At 50.8% G+C, this 23,772-nt stretch overlaps 1 protein-coding gene across 1 annotated transcript; it reads right to left on the minus strand.

Annotated features, from left to right (window-relative positions):
* Window positions 1-7,060: 7,060 nt before the first annotated feature.
* On the minus strand, window positions 7,061-8,938 carry HOXA13 (homeobox A13). The gene is made up of 2 exons (XM_074573468.1): window positions 8,266-8,938; window positions 7,061-7,633 (listed from the first exon to the last, which is right to left on the minus strand). Exons 1-2 carry the CDS (start codon window positions 8,936-8,938, stop codon window positions 7,389-7,391), a joined length of 918 nt encoding a protein of 305 aa, XP_074429569.1. The 3' UTR covers window positions 7,061-7,388.
* Window positions 8,939-23,772: the final 14,834 nt, after the last annotated feature.

Raw genomic sequence — 23,772 nt, forward strand, 5'->3', positions numbered from 1 at the left:
GCCTCTCCTGGCCCACTTTCCTGCCAAGAAGCCTTTTTTGCTTTCCACCTATGTTAGGCTGGGAAGCAGCATCTCTGGGAAAGGTGGAGCCAGCGCCCAAGCTAGGAGAAGCAGTCTTACTTTTCTGAACGGGCTCTTCGGCTGTATTAAGCATCAGCCCAGGCAGCCTTCTTCACCCAGGTCCCCGCCGCAGAAACGGCACTTCGGCCTCGTACACCGTGGGAGAAAGGGAGCGGGGTGGGTGGGTGGGCTGGGGGTGGGGGGGGGGAAGAGCGGGGGCCTGGGAAACCCTCCACAAAGGCCTTCCGAATGACTTTGCTCCAGTCATGCAGGGGGCTTCGGGAGGGGACCGGGTGGGTGTTTGTTGTTAGCGTGTTTGCTTAATTCACCACCACCGAGCAGGGGGAGAGGAGAAACATTCAGCCGCTTCCAGGAAGAGCATGAAAATCTTACCCCAGCATCCAGAAGTCTCTCGCCTGCGCAAAAATATATCCCCACGGTGACTGACAGCTAGGATCCCGCGCTGGGCTGCAGACCTCCAGATCAGTGAGGATGGATTGCACATTTTTTTGGTTTCCTCCCTTATAGATTAAATATACCCGGTCCACAGAATATTCCTTCTCGATCTCTCAGTGACTTGGGTTGATGTTGAATTGGGGTTTTATATATATTTTTTTTTTGGTTCAAGTTGTTGGTGGTCTGCCCTCAGACGCAGAGAAATCTAGCCACTAGGGCACATCGTCCTTCCTGCCAGCTTCAGACAAAATGCAGCAATATCACAGGCTAATGACGATTATTGCTGTTACTATTAGTACAATTATTGCTATTTAGTTTTTCCTCTCTCTCTCTCTCTCTCTCTCCTCGTCCCCTAGGATTTCCGATGGCGGTTTGCACACAAGGTGATTGCAGGAGGCTAAAATGCTGTCTAATGCCACGGATTCCCACCGCACGAAAAGGAGAGAAAAAAAAAAAGTAAAAAAAGTCCCAGTGTTTTTGATCACGGGACACCCGGCCGTTCCTCCCCAGTACACCCCGGGTCACAGTACAGTAATGACCGTGGGTTGTGCGTTGTAGGACTTGACCTTTCCTACGTAGAAGAGGGCGCTTTCCTCTACGCTACGGGGAGGGAAGGGAGGGGGGAGCGGCGGGAGGAAGAGAGATGCTCCCTTTGGGGATGTTTAATCACAGTTCAGATCTAGGAACGGGCAAAGCTTCTGCCTTTCAGCACGCCATGTTGAAGCTATTCACTGGCGCACAAAAAAAAAAATCTTTTTTTTTTTTTTGTTTTGAAGGGGGGTGCGGAGGCGGGAGGGAGGCCGGAGGGAGGAGGGAGGGAGGAAAGACTTAATGAACATTTGCATTTCGTACCCTCGTTCATGAATCAACTGCATTCAAGGGGGAGGGGGCTCGGGGGGGCAAGGAAGGACTCACGGCGTGGTTAAAACACCCACGGACGGACCCCTGCGGCCGGGGCGCATCGGCTGGGCCCGCACCCACCGGTCCGCGGGGAAAAAGCAACCCCTGGTCCCCCGCTCTTCTCTTTGGACTCCTTTACCGGCCGAGAACGCGCAAGGCCATCTCCTCAAATCATCATTAAACTGCATTAAAACGCATCTAAAAGCTATGAATGGCAACCAACGGCCTTTTAGCGCCTGCCAATATTTTTTTTGTATTAAACGCTGTCTTGATTTTATTGCTAACGCTGCCCACGGAGAATGCTGAAATGCACCAGGAATGGGGTTTTATTTAAGCCATAGCCATTTTTTGTAAATAACTTGAATTTATAGGCTAAAGGCCGAGATGCTTACCCGTTCGTCCGGGAGCATACAAAATAAAGTCGTTGCTCTGGAAGCAATAGGCGATTTTCTTTTCTGAGTATTTCGATACTCAGCACCATATTTTTTCCGTTTGCTTCAGAGGCCATCTCAGCTAGCGAGGGTTTTTTAAGAGGGAGTCTTTCTGAGCAAAAGGCGGCCGAAAAAGACATAGCTTTGCAGTTCTACTTATCATTCTCTTTTTTTTTTTTTTTTTTTCGGAAATATGCTCCTGTCAAGGTTTATTTCCCATAGCAAACCACCTTTGCTACTGCCAAGAGCTCGAGGCGGGGATAGATTAAATACCGGATTATTCTCTTAGTGGGAAAAAATACAAAACATTCGCTGTACCCGTTCGCCCGCGTCAAAGACGTGAGGCCACTTTCTGTCCATGGGAATTTCAAATCTGAGGGACCGAAGACGGCCAGAATTAGGTGATTATAAACCAACATATGCAGACACTGAGAATTAAAGTACATGTCGCTGAATCCCGCAAGAGTTACCTGAAGTGAAAGTGACCTAATATTTTTTGTCTTTAATTATGTTTTGCGTTTTACACTGGGAATGAAATACTGCTCTGACATTAACGTTTCAATAAATACGCTAAATATACAGTAATAACTTGCTCCCTCTGTCCCTTGCGTCCCTCTGCACATCCGGTAAAATGTTATACGTAACATTTTAATTTCTCGGGGAGCTGAGAAAATAGAGACCCTACTTTGTTTAGGTACGCTTTGTTTTTTAATTTTGTGTTTGTTTTCCTTTCAAATCCTTCTTCCGGCACATTTTTTTTTAACGTCTGCAAATAAAACTCCTCGCACATATAACTCTACACAGCAAGCCAGGCACAATAAGTTCCCCACCACCATTTTAAAACATTCTCGGTAACGCGGGGAATATAAATAATAATTATCTCCGAACCGCGTGCAGGGACGGACGTCGTGAAGTAATGTATCACGTTGCTTAATTATTTTCGTTGGTGATATATTTACTTGTAAAACATATTAGGGATGTATTTTAGGACGCTGGCGGCAGATTGGTGAGAGGGGAATATGTAATACAACAGCAATTTGTACTTGAAAATGTATGTGCCAACAGCTTTTGGACGGTAAATGAAGGTAATAAATAACACGAACACACACACACCTACACACCCGCTCCCCCCCCGCCCAACTCTCGCTGGCCGCATCTACCCGGCGGATGGATGGAGGGACGGGGGGCGCGGAGGGCTGCGTGGGTGCAGCAGTGGGTAGGCAGAGATGCGGGAGGACCGAAGAGGGGGCACCCCAGCCCCTCGGACGGGGAATCTTTCGCCAGTCGGGAAACCGCAGGACAACCCCCGCTCCCCGCCCCCGTCTCGGTACCCAGAGCCACCGCACGGACGCGCGGCGGAGGGCTCCGCCGGGCACCGGCGCTCCCCGCAGCCCCGCTCCCTCGGGGTGCCCCGGTGAGCAAGGCACGGAGCTCCTGGCCTTTACTCACCTGACCAAGCCACTCGTCCCCGGGGGCCGTTTGCCTAGCGGCGCCTCCAGCCGGGCCCGAGGAGGAGGCAGCGGGTCCGAGAGGAGCCGCTGGCCCGGCGGGACCGTGCGCCGAGCCGCCGGCGTGGACACCACGGGACCGGGTGTCCGGGGGAGGGTCACCCCGGCGGGGAGGGGGAGTCCCGCCGCCGGTCCACAGCGGGCCTGATCCTGCTCCCCCGTTGGGGCTCTCCGCCTCCGCAGGACCGGGAAACACGACCCGCTCCTTCCGCTGAAGCCTGTGAGAGCCTGGACGCTGACTTACATGGTAGCAAGGGTCCGATCCAAAACGTTACCTTACTCCTGCCAGCGATCGCTCCCCTTTTTACCCTGTGAAATATATATGCGGCAGAGCTATTTGAACAGTAGTGGGAATTTAAATTCGCTAATCCACGGTCAGTCTAGAAATGTTTAGCAGATTTGGACGGTAGGTAGTTCAGTGTGAAAACATAATCTTCAAACGCTAGCTCCGATTAAAAGTTACCTTAAAAAAAAGAAAAAAAAAAAAGCTGTTATTTTACTAATGTCGGCCATATTCTTGTTGTGCGTTTCTTTCAAGGCGCCCCTGAATTATATCGCTCTGGGGCACGGTTTGAAAATAGAAGATCCTGCCTAAGATACAAGGGACTCGAATCCTGCCTATCACCCTCATCTCCGACCTGCAATACATGTAATTCGCGGCGTGCCTCATGCAATAATTACACAGGTTGCGAAATATAACGGAATAAGTAGAATTATTCACTCGGAGCGAGAACAAGTGTAATTCACAAGTGATTTCTCCAGGCAATTTCGCGCCTTCTGGAAAAAGCGTTGCAATGAGAGGGAGGAAAAGCGCTTATCCGCTGCCTGCGACCGAGGCAGACCGGTAGGGATCTGCCCACGGACGGCAGGTACCGTCGGTGAGACACCGGCCCCCTTAGCCAGCCTGCAGCCCCCGACCTCCGCGCAGGGTGCAACCGGGAGAGGCGGCTGCCCGCGGCCCCGGCAGCCCAGCACGGGAGTTTGCTGCTTGCTCCAGCTCCGCTGAAAACCCCAGGCCGCGGGGCTGCTGCGGGGGTCGTGGATGGTACCGGCTCCCACCCGGCTCCCCTCGGCCGTGGGCAGCCCAAGGCCTTGCCCGCCGCGGACGCGTTATTGCCCCCTCGGGCAGTGTTGCGCCCGTGGATCTTTGCCCGTGGTCCCTCGCCCGGCGCCGCAGGCCACGGGCAGGCTGGGTCCTTGTCATAGGGGCTGTCCCCTGTCACCTCACAGGGGCACGCTGTCACCCCAAAGCACAGCCCGACCGCACGGCCTGGAAACCGGCTACCACTTATGCACCTCTCCCCGGCTATTTTCGCGGCGGGACGGGGGAAATCTGGCACAGAAACTCCCTGACCGGCCTCCGAGGGGATGCAGCTGGTGTTCCCACGCTCCGCGGCCGCGGATTACCCGCGGCCTGAAAAAAATAAAAAATAATCATAGCGATCCGCGGCCCCGAGAGCTGCGAGCGGCGGGCGGATAACGCGCCCGCACGCCGCGGGAAGGCTCAAATCCCGCACGGAGCGCAAAGCCTCCGACACGCCAGCCTCCTGGAAAACAGATCCCGCTCCTGCAGGTACTTTTCATGTAAGTTATGGCACGAATGCGCTACGGTCAGATCTGAGCGGCGGAAAGGGCTCTGCGCTGATCCCTGCAGAGGTGGGTCCTTTTGAATTTCAGAAATGTAAGGCAAGAAGCGCACGGTTAGCGCGGTATATGATACCCTCTAAATGTACCGTAAAGGTCCCCCAATCGCTCTAATTAGAGCTGCAGACCACCGCAGGAGACAGGCGGCGAAAGCAAATCTCTCTTTGTGCCCAACCGAACTCTTCCGCCGCTCACAACACCGGCCGCCCGGCGGCTCCTCGCACCGCACGACCATCCCCCGGCCGGGCACCGGCATCCTCCCGGCCGGGCAGCGGCTGAACACCGATTGTCACCCCTCCGAGCCGCGGCCTCGCCAGTCTCCCGCCACCTCCAGAGAGAGATCAGGGGAGCACAACCTGCTGCGCGCTCCGCCTTGCCGGTCCAGGACATATTATAGATACAGATAGATAAGGCTATGCGGCGGTCCCCGCGCGTGAGGGGAGGATGCGGGGAGGATGCTGCGCGGGTGCGTGCAGCGACGCGGCCAGGTGCGGGCGGGGCGCGGCGGCGGCCACCAGGTGGCGCTGTCGGCCCGCGGATGCCGCGGCGCGGCGAGCTGTCAAAAGTCAAGGTCACAAATCGGCTCTTTTTTTTGTTGTGTTTTTTTTTTTTTCTTTTTTTCCCCTTCAAGGTCAAGGTTTCAGGCCTTCCCCGTCCTGTCATCGCCACGCAGCTCTCCCCCCTCCCTCCCCCCCCACGCCCCCTTCCCGCCGAAGCATGGCCGGGCCGGGCAGCGTCCCCCCGTCCCAGGGGCCGGCCGCCGGACTCCATTTGCCGGCCAAGGCTGCAGCGTTGCACCGGTATCATCCTGCTCTTCCTCTCCCTGGTCCCCAGCCCCGCTGCAAAACCACTGTTCAACATTACTTAAACATTAAGCGTTTAGGAACTCTGGTTGTCAGGCGTGCCTGCCCCCAGAGAAATTCTGCCCGTCCAGAAAAATAACCCCACCATATATACATAAGCTACATGATGGAAGACAACAGTATTACAATTACAAGACAGATACACTATATTTTTTTTCTTACGAAATGCACGTAGGTATCGAAAAATAAAGAGCATTTCTTTCATGTTTTGTTACAGTGACTATTTTATTAACAGTATTAATACTACTATACCTATCTACACGTCTTGGGTTTTCATTTTTCAGTAGAAATATAAAAAAAAATGAGGGTGCACAAGTACATTTTCACAGTGCGCTGATTTTTTTTTTTTATTTACAAGATAGCTTCTTATAGTGAACAAAAACAAAATAATGTGCTGGTTGAAATAACTGATTGGATTAAAAGGTGCTGTAAAAAGAATCCCTAAACGTTCTACTGCGGCCTCATAACAGACAATAAACAAGGAGAAAAGACTAATTAGTTATAGATCAAAATATAGATTATATAAATCAAAATACTTCTGGGGAAAAATGTATTTCAGTTCAAAGTTCTTGGATATTTTTTTCCACGAAGTTTTTGTTTTTTGTTTTTTGGTTTTTTTTTTGGTATTGTAAAGAAATGCCAATGTTCACGTTTTTTGTATCCACCCAGAGTCAATATTTTAAAATTTCCGGGGACTTAGAATATTAATTCTTGAAGATTATTTGAGCTTAAAAATAGGCAGAGTCCTTTAACAGGTATCTATTGTACGGTCTGCAGGAGAAAAAATAAACAACAAACCCCCCCCCTTCAGATGACAAATCATCTTTTGAAAATAAAAAATAAAACCAAAAGGCATCTCCAAGCAAATATTTTCATTTCTACCCCCACTAGTTTGCGATGTTTTAAATTTGCTATCAAGATAGTTCCTCCACAGAGCTTCCTTCATTACTGATGTCTCTGAAATCCTTATTCAGTACCTTCGAGGTTTATTATTACTTTTTGACATTAAACGCATTGCTTAAAAACATACAGTAATTGTACATTTTTTTTTCACTATGGTTTACCTGAGCAGTCATTCAACATACAGTTTGGATTGCAATGGAAGAAAACCAGCTTATGTGTCCACATCGACCTCCTCACGTTAACCAGCTCTCGCATCGTGGCCACGAAAAGTCTTCTCAAATAGTAAGGTCGTAGAAGTACTTACAACTTTCTCAGAAAACGGTGTGTCTCAATTGAAAGTGTATTTCTCGGGGCTGGGCGTGTGGGCTTTACAGTCTGTCAGTGATACTGGCTGGCTGCTTGGGATTTCAGGACAACTGTCAGTTTTAACCATTTTGCTACAGCAATATTTAAAAAAAAAAAAAAAAAAAAAAAGCTATAACTCCAAAGATACAGATCTCTTGTTCTGAAAAAAGAGGTTCATTGTCTTTTCTCTTTTTAATTATTATTAATAATTATTTTAATCTGAACACGAAAAAAAAGTTCTGAAACTTTTGAGTTGCTGCTTCTCCATTTTTAATCCATTAACTGGTAGTCTTCAATTTGTTGATCACTTTTTTCTCTTTGACCCTTCTGTTTTGGAACCAGATTGTGACCTGTCTCTCTGACAGATTTGTAGTTGCCGATATCCTCCTCCGTTTGTCTTTGGTTATGAATTTATTTGTAGCATATTCCCTTTCGAGTTCTTTTAACTGGACCTTTGTGTAAGGCACTCGTTTCTTTCTCCCACGCCTGTACGAGTTCGCATCGGAGGGATGCGAAACGACGTCTGGAACAGAAAAAACCATGCAGGCAAGCGTTAGAAAATCGCTCGAACCGCTTAGGACATCTTCAAGTGGTACAAGGGTTAGAGTTACAGCTCACTCCTCCGCCTGCCCCGCTCCAGTTTAGCTACTAAAACCCGGCTCAGCATTTGGGATTCCTCTCTCCTGGCCGCCGCAGACAGCTTTTAGGCAGGGAAAGGCTCGCTTCTGTCAGGCAGACAAATAATAATAACAAACGCCACGGAGCCCGGCGAGGGACTCCGGGAAGGATCGCGCCGGGCTGCAGGGATTTAGCCAGCCTGCGCGCTGCAGAGATTATGGAAAATAACACCGCAGACCTTCCCGCGGCCCTTTTCAGCTGTTTCCTCTCCCGGTTGCCGGCGGCGGGGCCGGGCGGGCGAGGCGGGATGCGCCGTGCGCCGGCGGGGGGCAGGGGGCGGCACCGGGGCCGCTGCGGCGGGGCCGGGGCATGTGCGGACCGGGGCGGGATGGGGCCGGGGAGCGCAGGCTGGGCGGGGAAGGGTCAGCCCGGGGGTGATGCCGGAGCCCTGCCGGCGGGATACCCGGGAGGGGCGAGCGGGGGAGGAGGAGGTGGTGGGGGATGGGGGGGACAGGGGGAGCCATGCAGGTGTATTACCCGGGAGGGTGGATTTCCAGAGGTGAGGCGGCTGGCTCTGCTCCTTAGGGCAGTACACTTGCCCGTTCCACCCATTGGTGATGGCCCAAGGCTGGTAGCTGTCCATGGGGAGCAGGGGGTCGTGGCGCGGCTCGCCGGGGCCGCCGATGGCGGGCACCACCGGCATATCCAGATAGCCGGGCACCGGCTGGTAGGGCCCGGCGGCGTAGCCCTGGTAGAAGGCGAACTCCTTGGCCCGCGACGTGAACTCCTCGCCGGAGACGGAGGTGTCCATGTACTTGTCGGCGAAGGTGGAGGCGGGCTGGGCGCAGGACTTGATGGCGTTGTGGTGGGTCATGCGGCAGGGGTAGTAGCCGCTGCCGAAGTAGCCGTAGGGCAGCGCGGCGCCGGAGGAGCTCTGCACGGCGGCCGAGCAGGGGCTGCACTGCTTGACAGCGGGCTCGGCCATGCCGGCGGCGGGGGCCTCGCTGGAGGTGTAGGCGGCGGCGCTGGGGGCGGCCAGGGGCGCGGGGTGAGCCATCAGGTTGCGGCAGGGGTTGGCCGCCGCCGCCGCCGCGAAGTTGCTGCCGGCGTGAAACCCGTCCATGTTCTTATTGATCTCATCCAGGCTGTTGTCGTAGAGGAACATGACGGGCTCGATCCAGCGGGGGTGGAGGAGCACGGAGGCTGTCATAGCCCGCTCCGCATTGAGACTAGTGGCTCTTTTTTAAAAGCCCCAAAGACTGAAAAAAGAGATACTCAATCTCCGGGACTTGACCAAGGCTGACGCGCCAGTGTCGCGCCAGGCCGGCCCTCATTGGGCCGCCCGCCCCCACGTGATATGCAAAGCAGCTGATAAACATCTGAAGAAATAAAGTGGAGATAATTAAATAGCGCAATAACCACGCGGGGCCGGGTCCCGGCACGGGGGCGCGGGCACGGGCGCGGGCACGGCGCGGTCCTGCCGCCGCCGCGCCGGGAGCGGGCGCGGCGGGGGGGGCCGAGGGGGGGCCCCGTCCGTCCGTCCGCCCTCCCTCCCTCCTTCCCTTCCTCCCTCCTCCCTCCTTCCTCCCTCCGGCCCTCCCTCCCCTCGCCACCGAGGCGTGAGCATTTTGGCCCCGTTGTTGCCGCAGCGCGTTCCCCGAGGTGCGGGGCTCCCCCCTCGGACACCCCCCGCCTGATTTCTCCCCTTGTGCCGCTTTCCTCCGGCCCTCCCCGCCCCGAGCGCCGTGGAAGCCCCGGAGGCCTCCCCTCATCTCCGGGAGGGGGTGGGGTGGGGGAGGAATGAGCCGCACCCCATCGACCCCCTTCCTCCCCCCGGCCTGAACCGCCGCCTCTCCCCGGGGAGCACCGGCGGGGCGCCGGCCGGACGGTGCGGGGAGCCCGCAGCAAGCTGCAACCGGGCCAGATAAGGCTCTCGAAGTGGAGCCTCCCGGGGTCCTTTCTGGGTGTTTTCCTCCTTCCTTCCCGCCCGTCGAAAGCCCAAGACCCATCTCGCTCCTCTCGCCACAAGCCTCAGAAGTCAGATAAGAGGACCAGACCAGGAAATCCCGATTTTATTTATTATTATTATTATTCTCTTTTAGGATGGGGTCGGGGAGCGGGAGGGTTAACTGGATCTCCATCGTGATTCCGCTGTATTATTTGTCGCTGTAATAATAAAAACCGGGGCCTACAATTCGGCTTGAATCTTCTTTGGCTGTAAAATATCACGTCGGCTTCTATAGTGTGCGCACGGGCCCACGGTGCTTTTTTGTGCTGGGAAAAAATGGTTTATTGGCTGAAAAAGGTTTTTTTTGAAGGTCGTACCGCTCTGCAAGCCAAAGCTACAAAAAAACCAATTACATTGCCTTTTCATGATAAATGTTAGAATTTTTCATAGGGCGAAATAATTTCCATTTTCCATATTCGCCGCACTTCCCACCGGGGCTGATGCTTTTCCCCTCAGCATTCAGTTATTCGCGCACAACCTTGAACTCAAAACGCTCCATCACTGAGCTATCAATAAACTTGACCTAAAGGAGCGTTCATCGCATCGTTAACAGCTCGCAGCCCTCACGCGTGTGGACAAAACAGCCCCAAATACTTCCATCCTGAAAACTAATTTTTTTTTTTCCTTTTTTTTTGCAATTGCATGTTGCTTTGTTTTGCGCCTGACAGCTCGGCGTATTTATTATCCTATTGTGCTTCCCATTGACGTTGTAGCATTGTTTTGCCCTCATGGCTACAAGCGCAGAGCGGTCCCGGGACGTACATTGTTACCGAACAGGCTTTTCCTTGCCTAGCGCAGAGCTGCCAGCCATGAGAAATAGCCCTTTGGCTCCCAAGGATTTTTTTCAAGGTGCTTTTTTCCGTGCGATGGGTTGGGATACCTGAAGTCGCTGTCATTCCCCTGCTAATTTGGCAGCATTTTAGCCGCTTTTTTTCTTCATTGTAGCCAATAAAGAGTTCACATTTTGATTTCGCATACTCTTTTCCGCATTCTTCCTCATGGCCAAAAGCAAATATTTATTCCCCGCATATTTTTCCTTTTCTTTCAGGCTCCAGTTTTGAAACCTGTGGATTCCCCCGGCCAAACATTGCTTGGCTGGCACGAATTGGGTCGGTTTGTTTCCCTCTGTTTTCTCGAGGCTCCTTCTGAAAATCGCGTTGCAGCGGGACGAAAGAGTGGGGGGGGGTGGAGAAGGGGGAAGGGAAGGCAGCTCTATGGGGCAGCGCTGTTTTACATACGGGTTAGACACGGCTAGAGGCCAAGGTCAAGTTGAAAGTTGCAGTCTAGCCAATGTGAGAACTGTCATTCACAGCCCGAAGATCTGTCTGATTTGTTAAAAAGCGGGTAGCCATGAGAACACTAATCTCCCCAGATCGTCTCTCACCCCCCAGCCCGCCCCCCTCTCCAAACTCTCCTCTCCCTCAGCCGCGGAGCGTTTCTCGCCTATCTGCCTCTACTTTTCAAGTCCCTTTCCGTAAGGAGGGAGAAGCCATGTGAAACCGTAGCTTTCAGCCCCGGTGCAAACTGTACAAGTGGTGGAGGGTTGGGGGGGAGGAGAGCGAAGGGGGGGGACATCCGGTCTGCTGGGTTTTGGTGGTTGTTTTTTTGTTTTGTTTACCCACTTGGGGCTCTTCCAGCCCTGTGTGCGAAAGGGAGAAGGAAGATGGGATTAAAGAGCTCTCTTTTCTCCCCTTCACTGCATGTCTCCCTCCGTCTAGAGCTCTATTTAATCACGGGGGAAGAGGGCCGTGCTTTCCACTGCTGATAAGAGCGGTGATACAACTGTCCCCTTCCCCTGTTTGCCATGACGTGGGTGGGAGTCAGGGAACGGCACCGTTTCCTCAAAACAGGCAAAATAGCATCTGCAGGGTGCGTACGCAGCACCAGAAAAAATAGTTATTGTCGGACTCAGGAGTTTACGCCTTTGTTTTGCTTTCCGAATTTGACTTATTTTTTAATAAATTATTGACACCGAGAGAGGAGAAAAGCCTCGTCAACTATTTTAATTCCCACACACACACACCCACACACCGATACCCAGTTTTCATTCCCCAGCTATAATTCCTTCCTGCTTTAATGGGTATCTGCCATTACATATTAGAAAGGAACCGTGAGGGCTGAAGGCATCGAGCAGAACAGATGTTCTTCGAAAATCATGGACCCTGTAATGAACACCAGGGATAAAAATATGCCCGAGCCTATCCCCCCGCCTTGAACTTATACCATTCCCTACCAATTGCAGAAGAGCTTTTATTTTTCGCAATGTAAGGCTTGGGATGCGCTGGATAAATTAACCAAAACTAAGAAAGGGTTTACTCGAAGCTACTGATTTATTTGCCCATGCTCTACAAACGCTTCATTTTTGAAAATTAACTTGATAATTGAATGTTTCCGTACATGCAACGGACAGACCAATCGAAGTTTCTTCCAATTTTTTTTGCCCTTTTTCGTGCGAAATAAAGTGGGGATACAGCAAATACAAGCTTATGACAGAGCCTCAGCTTTTTCTAAGAGATTTGATGCAAACCTTCGAACTGCTTTGTATTACATAGCGTGTAAAACATCTTGGAGAGAAATACATGTGCTAAATCGTTTCCTCTAAAACGAGTATTAATTCCTCAGGGAGCAAGAGGATGAACAACCATGATCAGTAGGAGGATTTTAAAAGGTGCTGAATCCTTTCAGGCAATTTCTAACTGGTTTTGCTATTCGGCGGCAGTCACCCCTCGCAGTGCACGGCCATGCCCATCTCATGTATTACAAAATCCTTTGGTGGCATTTTCTTCCCTTGGCTGCGCTGAGAGTGGTCAGCTATACTTCGCAGGTGTAAATAAAGGCAGAATTTGGCCCCTACAAGTGTTTTGAACCAAGTCACTGTGTGCTCCTGACGCCATGAAGCCAAAGATAGTCGTGCCACAGTGAGCACTGCGGGATTTTGGCCTTAAACGAGAAAATATGAATTATTCGTAATTCTCCCCATGGGACAGGAATACGACCATTCATTTTTCTAAAGAGGCCTTAAAATTTCTCTTTTCTTAGAGAAACCAAAAGTCCTTTCAGCCGAATGTCAGGATTTGCAAACACGGAGTTTGTCGGCAGAGTATCTAGAAGGCTTTTTTTTCCCCAAGCCAGCCTTTGTGTGATAACACACTCACCCACCCTCCGGAGCCCTGCCGCGGGAATGCCCGACTCAGGGCAACTCTGATTCCTTGTAGGATAATCACAGTCGTACGAACACGGAAGAAAAACTGCCGCCCAAGGAAATCCATTCTTACTTTTCCATCCACTGCTTAGAGCTAATTAATGAGCATGAAGAGAAAAAAAAATAATAATCGTGGGTGATTGTTGAAAATATATGTTTGTCAGAGAGTTAAATCCCTCTAAACCCGCTAAGAGATCTCAGCTGATAATGGAGGGGCTAGAGGGTGATCTTAGTTACTAATAATAATCTCCGTCCTTCAGAGCCCAGGAGTCTTGGAAGACGCAGGAGTAAAGTGATAGCAGGAGCAAGAGCCTTAATCGAATTTGATTTTCATGAGCAAATGAAATTTACCTGCCAGAAGGTTATTTTGGAGCAGTACTGTCACCGCAGTTTTCTTCCACAATCTCTAAAGCATCAAGGATTGAGATAAACATTCCTGAGTCCGTTTTAAAGACACTTTGTATTTCAGGATATTCATGTGTTTCTAATGGAAGTAAGCAGCTTTACGAGCAGGGTTCGCAGGACATCTTAACTCTCTCCCTCCCACTGCGTGCCGGGGGGGGCTGAGATAATTACAAAATAAGAAGAATTTGTAAAAGCAAATGCAGAGGGGGGAAAGTCCGAGAAGATTTGCGAAGAGCTTAATGCTGCATTTCTCTCAGGTATAAAAGTCATCCTAAAAATCCTCAGGCGCACACTAGATACAAACCTACCTATTTCAATTCCCCCAAACTTTCAAACTGCCACCTCCTATAAATAAGGTGCACTCGAAAATAATGTAATTGCTTTCACCCGGAGTGTGGGACACGGAATAATCTTTATGGAGAAAGGTCTCAGAAGATCGCTTCACTCTGTGTTGGTTTTTCTTCTTTTCTTTTTTTTTTTTTTTCTGTTTCTGCTCTAGAAAACACGCTGGAGGTATTTCATGTGGTTAAAGTGAAAATGGGAATGATCCTGATTTCTGTCTCACGAACAAGGTCTCTTTTCTGTTTTGTTTTACATTTTTTTCCTGTAATATTTTCACAAGCGTATTTCCAGGGGGGTGCGATAGTTTTCTGTTTATATTTGGCGGGTGAAAGGAACAGAAGTCTGGCGTTACGTGTTGGTAGTCAGCAGAAAATACTTTACTTAAACTGTCGTGTAAATGCAGCGATGAAGAGAGAAGCCCTTGCAGGAGCTCTGTCAGCCGCAGGCTGCTTGAACGCAGTGATAAAGTTCCCCCCTACAATTTCAATTAATTTTGCCATGCAAACTGAGACGGATTTCTTCGCAATCAGCCCTGCTCGCTCGCACAAAGGGAGCCGAGAACGTTTTTATTTTACTCTTAGTAAATTCTGATAAGTAAGGAGGCCAGGCTGGCCGTGCAGATATCCACTGCAGTGATTTACAGGTCGGTTCCATCTTTAGCTAAAATTGTTCTAGCATGAACGTGTAGTAGCAACAGATAACAAAATGATACTCAAGTTAAGCTTCCTTGATTTTGTTGGGCTTATCCTCCGATTTTCAGGATTTAGCGTTTTGAGGGTAAATGAATTTCTTCCCTTATCTACCAGTAGGTCAAAATTTTTTGGGGGAAAAAAAAAAAAGAAAACAGAAAATAAAGGAAGGGTATGGTGAACTGCAATAGCATATCCTCTCTATTTCTGCTGGGAGCTTGTAATAATTGCTACCACATGATCACATGGTGTATTGTTGCAGCCTGATTACAATTAAATTTATCCCTCCACCTTTTTCATTAGGGGAAGAAAAAAAAAAGAAAAAAGTTCTTCCTGAGCTTCGGGCCCACTTTGTGCTGTTTTATTTCCTTTTGAAAAGCTGTCGGAGAGAAGCCGAAGTCGCTCTTTCCTTTACAATGAGACAGAAAGCATTTCCACAAAGCCCTTCTCACCATAACATTCCTGTAGTAGCGTGACATTTACACAGTGTCCGACCAGGAGGGCTCAGGGACAGGAGTGGACGCTGCTGCTCTCTGCAAGAAGTTGCAGGGTCGTTATTTTTTAATTTTTTTTAAAATTTTTTTTTTCATGCTGAGTCCAAAGCCATATCTTCACCTAGGGAAACAATAAGGCTCTCGGTGTTAAAGACGCCTGTGCACAGTATCTAGAGAAAGAAAGGGGGGAGAGAGAGAGGAAAAAAAAAATTCATACAGGAAACATTGGACATGTTTGCCTTTACTGGAAGACAGCTGTTTGAGTACATTCTCCAAGAGGGTTTTTTTGGTTCCCTTTTCAGAAGTGGTTTTAGTGATTAAAACATTGACTTGATGGAGGCAGTTTATCTCTAATGTCTATGTCTGTCTAACAGCTCTTTTTCCTCACTTTTCCAGCCCTTTGCTTAGATGAGACTGCACATACCCGGGTCTCTAATCGCGGCTGTCTTAAGAAATATCTTACAAGACAGGGAGACTCACCGGACAGACGGGAGGGGAGGGCTGGCCTCACGGGACAGTCTAGCTGGAAGTTACCTGAGCCACGAGTGAGGGAGATCTTCCCCGCAGAGAGGAAAAGAAAATATATTAAATAAAAAAATAAAAAAAAATACCCCAAACAGAAAATAAACCCAAAGTATGCTGCATCTGGCAAAGCCCTGCACCTCTGTCAAAGGTGGTGGAGAGGGGGGCAGGAGTGGGAGAAGCCCCGTGGGTGCTGTGCCATGCCCGCGGGCTCCTCCCGCAGGCTGGGCGGATGCGGGGCTTCCGCGGCGCTCCCGCGCGCCGCCGCCGGGCAGGGCGCTGGGCTACCGGCCCGCAGGCTGGGGCTGGGCCTTCCGCACCCGCCCGGCGCTGGCGCGCGGGTCGGCAGCCCCCCCGAAGCACACCTGTGCCGGGCCACCCGGCCGAGCTGCCGGCTCCTACCCGCGGGTCCCGCCTCGGGACCTTCCCACAGCTCCTTTCAGCCCCCGGGCACGGACGGGGCTCCGTTTTGGGGTGGTTTTCTTTCCCTTGGCCCATTTCATCCGACGCTGTCAGCTCCGCGGGCGCGGAGGGGGGCTTTTGCCGGCAGCGGGTGAGAAGGGAGGTGCATGGCCGTGGGGAAGAGCGCACCCACGCAGGCAGCAAGCGCGCACACCTGAAACGAATCCCGTGTCCCCTCATCCTGGCTGGTGGGGGTTTGTGTGACCACACACGTGCCTCTCGCCTTGCGACACGTTATATTCGCCCCTCCGCTGAGAGCCGTGCCGGAGGGAGAAGGAGAGCGGGGAACCCCTTGGTCCTAACGGTCCCCTCCCACCCCCAGGCGCGTCCCACCTCGGGGTCGGCAAGAGCCTTCTTCTCGCGTGGGTGGGACCCCGCAGGGACAGCCCTGGGGATACGCTCCACGAGATGTAATGCACCATCTGCACGGATCTGCGATCAGTTTCGGGCAGAAAGAGACAGCTGGCTTCTGCTGAGTCGCCAGCGCTGCTTAAATGCCCTCCTTCCATGTCGTGGGTGCTCCCAGTACCAACCACCTCCCAGCAGAAAGCTACTTGATACCGCGATCTGATTCCATGTTCTCCAATTAGCTTTACATTTCACCAAGCACATGCATTTCTGTTAAAAGTTTATTTGATTCTTAAAAAAAACAACACCAAACAGTAAACCCGGGCTTTAGAAATTGCTTTCTAGCGCCTCGAGTACGTTTCTCAGGTATATATAATACGTGCTGTCTTTAATAACAAGAGACATTTACTGCTCTTCATGTTAGATGGAACTAATGTCTTTCTATCCATACCGTGAACACATTCTCTAAATAGGAATTATACAGTATTTTGCTTTAAACATAACACCAGCCAAATGCAGACTAGCTGATAACTTGCATCTCTGGGCAAGTATATTACTCCCTTTATTTTTGCTGAATCATGAATTTTCCCAAAGCTTATTGTATTTTATGTCTTCTTTAGATAAGCAGTTACATATGTGGCCCTGTTGAAGGCTAAATCCCATCCTTGCATACGCGACAGCTGACTGTACTTCCAATATGTTATTTACTCTGGAACCAGCTTAAAGCGCTGCGTTTGAGACTGGTGGTTCACCAGGAAAGGCGGGAGCCGAGTCGGTCCCTAATTAACCCGCACACAGCGCACTCCAGCAGTTCCCATCTGCCCATGCCTGGACTTAGATCTTCTCATCTGGGGTATGGACTTCATCTGGCTGAGCACACCGGATTGAGGTCCTTGAGGATGGGAGCTCACCCAGACCACCGGCACCGCCTGGCATTGGCCACCCCTGTGTCCCCACACCCACGCGCGGGAGTGGATGTGGGAGTACAGACTCTTCATCCTCTCCAGTGCGGGAGGGACGGCCTCAACCCAGTACAAACAGTCCTGTGTCAGTGCTGGGAGCCTTCTGAGGGATACCCGGGGAGAAGGAGCCAGGCTGGTGCCCAGGGGCTGGAGCGGAGCTGAGGGCATACGCCAAGGTTCCCACGCTCCGAAGACAATTCGCAAAGTCCCGGGAGCCAAAGTATATTTAGTGCAATAATGGCACAGAGAAAAGGGAGTGGTTTCATAGCAACCCCCCTGACATGCAAAATAATGAGCGGCTAAACAATAAAGGTTAGTCTCTAGTCAAGCATGCCCCCTGGGCTGACAGCGGAGGCACCTAAAGGAAGAAATTCCCCCGTCCCCTTGCACGCAACCCGAGGCCGCTTTCCTGCAGATGTGGCTGCCCTGGTGCCAGCGAGCGAGGATCCTCGCTCGGAGCCGCTTCCTTCCCATTGTGGGGAAGATACTCGCTGCCTGCCAGTAATTACCAATTGTCATCCACTTTCACAAGACCATATTTCTTTGCAGTTTCTCTTGCCGAGTGTGGGGACTATGTCACATCAGCTGTCATCTCCCGGCGCAGCCACCCCGCCCCCCTAAAAAGAAACAAAGAAAAGAAGAAGAAGAAAAAAATTTTAAAAAAGCGGCTGGATGTAACATAAAGCTACATCTCGTAGGTCTTGTTGCAAAGGAAACATAAAGGCTGGTGTGCCTTTGCTCAGCAGAAGTATCCGTATCCGCCGGACGCCGGTGCTCGCTGTTCTCAGGTCAACAAATTCTCAGCCCAGGGATTCTACCTGGAGAAGTCCAGCACCATTTTTGGGTCTGAAACCTGTGTGTGCAGCCCTGAGAAGCTGGCCAGGTTGAGGGGGTCAGGCCAGAGGTGTTGGGACAAGGCAGTCGCCCCAGCGGGGCTAGGGACAGCCCCCGGAGGAGCGGGGACACGTCCCGCAGCCCCGGCCCGGGAGCCCACCTGCTGCTGGGGGACCACTCCACTCCCGCTCCCATAACCCGTCAGGAAGTTTTTACCCACAAGGAATAATTTCACTGTGAGGTGATGAAGGCACGAACAGACACGTCATCACCACTTTGCATGATGTAAATATTTGGCAAATAAAGGAGAGGGAGCTTGTCTGACCTATTAATTTTAGCAGGAGGCTGGAGGGAGTGGGGTTCCGGGTCTGTGACTTCCCTGGGGGTCACTAAAAGAGGGGTCAGAAGTTTGTGCTGAGGTACCTAGGAAGTTTGGACGCTACCTAGCTAATCAAGTAATCGTCATTTCATAATTAGCTTTCAATCAAGTTCTCATCTTCGGTAGGATGGCAAGACCACGTCGAAATAATAATAATAATAATAATAATAATAATAATAATAATAATAATAATATTATATAAAAAATTTCCACTTTAGCTAGGAAGACGGCATTATATATACACAACTACTTTGTCAGAAGATTAAGATTGCACTACTTTTTAAACAATAACCACAGGATCGAAACCTTAAAAACTGTAAGCAAGAATATTCCAGCTGACATAAAAGTTGTCTATATATAAAAAGAGAATCCCATATAACTCCACAGCGGAAATCGGTTAGCAAGTATCTTCTGCCCGTTTGCAAACATCAAATGTTCCTGCCATATGTCCGTTCTTATTTGTATACCAGCTAAGAAACCTGAAACGTATATATGCGATATTAAAACAAAACATGAAAGATTTTCTCAGAAATCTGTGAGAGGGGAATGTAAGTCTGAGGCGGGGGTTAAAGGAAGTAAAAAAACAAGTGTTGCTATTGCCAAAAACTTTAATATTGAACAACGCAGCTGAAGCTTTTATCATGGTACGAAATTTACAGCCTAATAATTTAAATCTGTGTGCTCATAGCAAGATGTCTCTTCCCCTTTCTGAGTACCCAAAGGGAAGGTTTTGCTTTCTCAGGTGAGGAGCATTCCTGCAAGCCAGGGAATTCTTTGGGAACGGCAGGTGACCGGGAACTTGAGGGAAAAGGGAGAGGAAGAGGAAAGAAAACAAGATGATGGCTCTTTAGGATCTGAAGAGATTTCTGATACCTAGAGTGGAAATCAAAATGTGGCCTCTGTAGAAATCACTGAAGGAACAAAACGACAAGGAAAACCCTACCTGGTAAAAAGAAACCCAGAGAAAAACGTGTGGGCTGGAAGAACAGTCGTTTCGTTTGAGTCTTCACAAGGTGGAGGAGATCTCCGAGGCTTCCCCTCCGCATCCTCAGCATTTGGGCAGGTGACGGGGCTTCCCGCATCTCAGTTGCCACATGATTAGGTGCCAGCTAAGAAGCTGGAGGTGATCTGAACTCCTTGGGGGGGAAAAAAAAAAAAAAAAAAAAAAAAAAGGATGGGAGGAGACCACCCAATTTAGAAAATATCCACCGACCTCCTCCAACTCCCCACAAAATAGGAGGAATCCTGGCACTGGGTCCCACTGCAGCTTGGAAATGCTTTTCGTGGCCAAGGAGAAGCCACCTGTTAGACGGGGACAGCCTGGGACCCCCCGTCACGGCAGGGTTGATCGCTCAGGTGCCAACACGTGTTTCAAAGCTCAAGGTCAACGCCTCCCCCTCCCCCGAATACTCCGTCCTCTCCCCAAAACCCGCGGGGTAAAAGAAGACGTGAATTTCTGCCATGGCACCGGGGAAGCCGGGAGCTGAGCTCTCCCGTGTGGTTTAGCCAGTCCCCCTCCTCCTCCCGTCTTTCCTGCCTACCCCTGCCGAGATCTGTAACACAGAAAGGAGCAGAAGGGGTTTCGGGCAAGCTGGGATGTCTTCCCTCCCGCCGGGGGCGGCGGGTCGCAGCGCCCCGCGTGTCCCGGCTTGCTCGGATGGCTCCGCCGGGCGCCGGGGCCGGCTCCCGTCCCCCGCTAGCGATAACCATCAGGTATTTGCAAGGGTAAACAGAGCCCCGAGGCTGCGGGAGGAGAGGGAGGGGGACATCCTTGCCTGGGTTTCCAGCACCGCCCGTGGCAAACGGAGCGAGGCACCGGGTGGAGCAGCACGGCGGGTTGCGGGGTGGCCGTTGTGGGGTTGAAGCCGGACGGGGGCCGGTCTCGCCGGGGCAGGACCCGGGCGGGGCCGTGGCGGGCCGGACTGGCACCGGGAGCCTCCAATGGGGGCGAGAGGGGGCCGCGCCGCGGGGCGCCGCCGTCCCCGCTCCCGGCTCCGCGGCGGCGACGGCCGGGCTCCGCGGCGGCCGGAGGAGAGGAGGGGAGCGGTGCGGTGACGACCGAGAAGCCGGGGTAAGCGCCTTCCCGCGGGGCGGAGGAGATCGGGGTGCAATTGCGAGGGTTTCCCACTAGATGTCTGCACAGCTAATGATAATTGAAGGCTCTGTCCTTCCCCGGTGTACCCCCGAGAGCCCGACCCTCCAGCCTCTTTGAAGTCTGCCACCCCCTTTAGAAATTAAATCCCTTTCTCCCCTACCATCCTGCCCCCCCCGCCCTTGGATCCTTTTTCTTTAAAGAGCTTTCTGGAGCTTAGGCTAGAATAAAGTACGGACTTCTCCACAGAGAAAGCTCTCTGGTGCACGACTCATGCTATTGGAATCCTTTTATGACCTTTGATGTGTTTAAATAACACGGTAAAGCTGTGCACACACCTCGGATTAAACTTTAATCATCCCAAGTCAAGGACATCCAGGTGGTAAATGACTTTACTTTGACATTTCTACTTTAGAACAATATATGATCCCAGTCGCAAGTCAGAGAGACGTTCCCAGTCTTCTCACCCTCAGAAGCACAAATACGGTTTTACCTAGAGATTAGAAACTCGTCGCTCTTGTTACCTTATTTAAAAAAAAAAAAGAGAGAGAGAGAAAACCAAACCCAAAAATCAAGGCTCCCGGGATTCTAGTTCTATCAGGTACCTACAACCTACAGACTTCCCACAGGACTGCGAAAATGTTCCTCGCTGTTAAGCACTGCTCTGCCGCTCCTGGGGTGTGTGTATGTGTATAATGATCCATACAGGAATCTAGACAAGTTTTCTCTGTGTGTGTACATATATATATGTGCATATAAAATTTTTAAAATTAAAATTTCCAAGCTTTCCCTTCGAGCTCAGATAATGATTCTGAACTTCTGAATATTTCCTCATGAGGACTCCCTTCCTGCAAAAGGTTTTGCTGTAGTTGATTGCTTTAAGAAAGAAAAAAATCTTCTGCAGACTTTCTCTCTGGTCCCGGTGCGGTGCGAGCACCCCCTACGAGCCGAAAGTGAGCTTGGTTCCTCACGAACAAAAAAACCAAGCAAATAATGTAAGTATGTTTAAGAGAAATCTGGAAGTCTTTATTTGCTTCGCTGCTAGCACCTGGTTTTAAATCAGACAACTTTGGGTTAACACGTACAAGAGAGGGGGATTTGTGGGCCCTTTTATTGCCAATCAAAATTAGTGACAACTAAATTTTGCGTTGATTTTTACCAATGGATCCCTGCTCAGCCTCGGCTAATGCTTGTCTTGGAAGCTGTGGAGCGCAGGGAGCTAAAGCCAAGTCTTCCGCATGGAGTTTTAGGTCCTGGACTCAGTTGTTGGAAAGGCCTAAGCATGGGAAATCCCATCCTTCTTTTTTATTCCTTTTCATCTCCGCTTTGACCCACAGAGACTTTACACCCGCTCCGAAGAAAATTAAAATATGAATAAATATGAGATAAATTTTAAGGGAAACTGTCGGGAGGGAGGCGGGCTCGGGCAGCTCGTTTTGAGGGGCCGGTTAGAAATAGACGGGTCCGGGTGGGTAGCGCAGTCTCACGGGGGAAGGGGTGAGATTTCGGCTCCACTCGAGAGCGGGGACAAGTTCAAATCCTCGGGAATAAAGTACTGGCGACCTTCACAGCATAGAAAGCAAGACAGTGAACGGACAGTCAGCCCTGGGGGCACGGCAGGAGGGAACCGAAAAAGAGCATCGACACCTTCTTCCTGGAGTCTTCCCCAGCCCCACGGACGACGGAAGGTGCTACGGACCCCACGGCTGGAGGCGGACGGGGGGCGCCGGGGACGGAGTGGGGTAACGCTGCGGGGGCAGGGCGCTGGGGTCGGGCGCGGACCTTGCGACGACGCCCGAGACTTTGCTCATTTCCAAAAGTTCGGAGGCGTTGAGTGAGAAATCAGCATCTTCGCAAAAATTTGTGGGGATTTCATGATTTGTAGGAGAGAAAAGCTCCGCTTCCCTGCTCCCTCCCGGCCGCCGGTTGCACGCAACCGCCTTATGTGTCTGGGTTGTGCCAGGCGGCGTTATTGCCTTATGTACTGTTGTTATTGAGAGGAGATAACTCGGAGCGAAGGAGACGTTGTAGCCATAATTGCGGCTCCCCGAAAGACAACAGGCTGTTCTTTTTTTTTTTTTCTCCCCCCGCCCCAAAAAAATCTCTGAGTCTAATTATTTAACTGTCCGCTCTCTCCTCCGCTTCTAATTATGAACTCAAGATGTTTAATGCTGGAAAAATACATCAGTTGTTTTATACCCGGACAGAGCCTTTACTTGTGAAACTCACTCCTAAAAAAAATAAATCTGGAAATAATTAACTCGTACAGTTGAGAACATTATGTTGCTTATACTGTAAACGTGTCCTTACACCTTTACAAGACGTTACAGAGGACTTACTCAACTAATTGAAACTGTTATATAGCAGCGTTATGTATTCAACATACTCGTTACATTTCATCTTTATGGACTTAGAGTTTTATTCCTTTCACAGTCTTGTGATTTTTTTTTTTCCCAGCAGCCGGTCTTTTAATCTGCAAGAAGGAGAGATACTCGGAAAGCTGTGAAAAGAAAAGCAATTTAACGTTATTTTCACTATAGCAGGGTGAGGTTGTTCACATCATCACGGACAGAGTATTGGAAAAGGAGCTAGCTCGGAAAATATGAACGCCAAACATTTCTCCCCATCCCAAACAACACTCCGAGGAGAAACGTATATATGTGTACCGGCTAGTTTCTACGCTAGCTGGATCGGGTGGTGGGACCTCTTGCTACCTCCCGCCTAAAATAATAATTAAAAATACAGTAATAATTATTAATATTAATATAATTATTGACATTAATATTAATTATTATTTTAAAAAGCGACTTTAAGGAGCTGCTTCATTTACATCCTTGAGCCGGGGAAGCGAGACAGCGCGAAGCCGGGTGGGCAGCGAGATGCACCCACCCCGCTGAACGCCGGCGTGGGGTGGCGCCGGCGTGGGCAGCCTCGCCGGCCGACCACGGGGATGGGACAACCCTCGCGTGGGTCCTGGGAGCGGGCACGGCGGCGCGGAGCGTCTGCGTGTGTGCGTGTGAGGCTTACGCGCGCCCGTGTGTGTATATCTACAAGGAGCAGTGGCATCACTGCTCTGCGGGGTCCCACGCACGAGTTTTCCCCCCGTGTCCCCTGCCCATCCTCCCCGCCGCTCGGCAATGTCCTTTTCCCGGCCAAGGCGACTTGGTCCCGCAGACAGTTTGCCCTTCATGCGAGTGGCCAGCAAGCCCACAAGGAACCGTTTTCACTGCTCCCACCAGTGTCACGCCTTCAGGAGCTGATGGAGACTTTTGTTCCGCCCGCAATAAGTAGCACTCACATAGGCT

Source organism: Larus michahellis, chromosome 2 (genome assembly GCF_964199755.1).
Source record: "Larus michahellis chromosome 2, bLarMic1.1, whole genome shotgun sequence".
NCBI classification, from domain to species: Eukaryota; Metazoa; Chordata; class Aves; order Charadriiformes; family Laridae; genus Larus; species Larus michahellis.

Bases quoted from the DNA above. Each gene is read 5' to 3' on its own strand.
- HOXA13 (XM_074573468.1), bottom strand. From the start codon at position 8,938: ATGACAGCCTCCGTGCTCCTCCACCCCCGCTGGATCGAGCCCGTCATG. The intron at 7,634-8,265 runs GTAATACACCTG...TTTCTGTTCCAG, and splicing joins CTGGAAATCCACCCTCCCGG to ACGTCGTTTCGCATCCCTCC.